This window comes from Spodoptera frugiperda, chromosome 10 (genome assembly GCF_023101765.2).
Source record: "Spodoptera frugiperda isolate SF20-4 chromosome 10, AGI-APGP_CSIRO_Sfru_2.0, whole genome shotgun sequence".
In the NCBI taxonomy this organism is placed as follows: domain Eukaryota; kingdom Metazoa; phylum Arthropoda; class Insecta; order Lepidoptera; family Noctuidae; genus Spodoptera; species Spodoptera frugiperda.
The window spans coordinates 9,370,684-9,371,919 of NC_064221.1; the positions used below are offsets into that span (position 1 = coordinate 9,370,684).

The following is a 1,236-nucleotide window of genomic DNA, read 5'->3' on the forward strand; positions in this document are numbered from 1 at the left end:
TACTATCATACACCGATTGTATTGTCATACAACTGTGACTTCGGCGATTAGTTTGTTAATCACTCAAGCTATTGAGTAAGTGATTAGTTCACTCACAACACATAGATGGCGCCTACGGTCACTTCTTGTGCAGGTTGTCAGGGTTCTGTTGATAGTCGAGAATGTTTAAAATGTTACAAATGTCTCCAATTTTACGATCTCACCTGTGCGAATATACCCGAAAACCTTTATAGCACCATGATGGAAGAGCAGAAATTGGAGTGGACATGCCATGAATGCCGAAGTAAGCTTCCCAAAGTGGGGAACCTCAACACCCCAGTACGCAACCTTAGGGAGTGTGATACTAATGCCGCTAGAAGCGAGGAACAGGCCACTGGTTTGGGTAACGTCACTTTTAGAAAGAATAAGAGTGACGGCAATCAAAAGGCAAAGGTTAGTCAGTTGCCTATTACTGGCTCGCACCGAAAAATAGACGACTCTCTGGTATCGGCAATTAGCGAACAAGTCCATAAAGTGATTCTTCTGGAGTTGCCCGGAATTATTTCTAATATCATGAAGACTGAACTATTATCTATTAAGGAAGATTTACAGGATTTCCGAAAGTCTATCGACTTTATCAGTACCGGCTACGATGAAATGAAGATCACAGTTGATAAGTTAATCAAAGATAATTTAGTGCTGTATAATGAAAACGATGCACTCAAATCCACTGTGGCGGGACTCTCAGAGCGATTAAACACATTGGAACAACATCTGCGCGAGGAAAACGTGGAGATACAGGGCGTGCCTGAACATCAAAATGAGAGCCTACCTAAACTTTTAGAGCAATGTTCACGTGTAGTGGGTTGCAGTTTTAAAGAAGAAGACGTCATAAAATGCACCAGAGTGGCTAAGTTGAATAAGGAAAGCAAGCTTCCTCGTGCTATTATTGTTAAGTTTAGAAGTGTAAGAAAACGAGATGAATTTTATTCAGCGGTATACAGGTACAACAAGTCAAATCCTAATGACAAACTTAATACCTCATTACTAGGAATAGGCGGAGATAAGAAATCTGTGTTCGTGTCAGAGCACCTCTCTCCAACTAACAAGATATTACACGCAGCGGCGCGTCAGAAGGCCAAAGAGCTAGGTTACAAGTTTGTTTGGGTTAAAAATGGTCGTATATATGTCAGGAAAATGGAAGGCTCTCATTATATTATTATTAAGAATAGGGAAAGTCTTGGCCTCATTTGTTAA

At 40.7% G+C, this 1,236-nt stretch overlaps 1 protein-coding gene across 1 annotated transcript; it reads left to right on the forward strand.

Moving 5' to 3' along the window:
• Positions 1–237: 237 nt before the first annotated feature.
• On the forward strand, positions 238–1,236 carry LOC126911197 (uncharacterized). Its single transcript, XM_050696615.1, has one exon. The coding sequence runs from the start codon at positions 238–240 to the stop codon at positions 1,234–1,236; it is 999 nt and encodes a 332-aa protein (XP_050552572.1).

Excerpts from the sequence above, each read along its gene's own strand:
- LOC126911197 (XM_050696615.1), top strand. The coding sequence starts at position 238 with ATGATGGAAGAGCAGAAATTGGAGTGGACATGCCATGAATGCCGAAGT.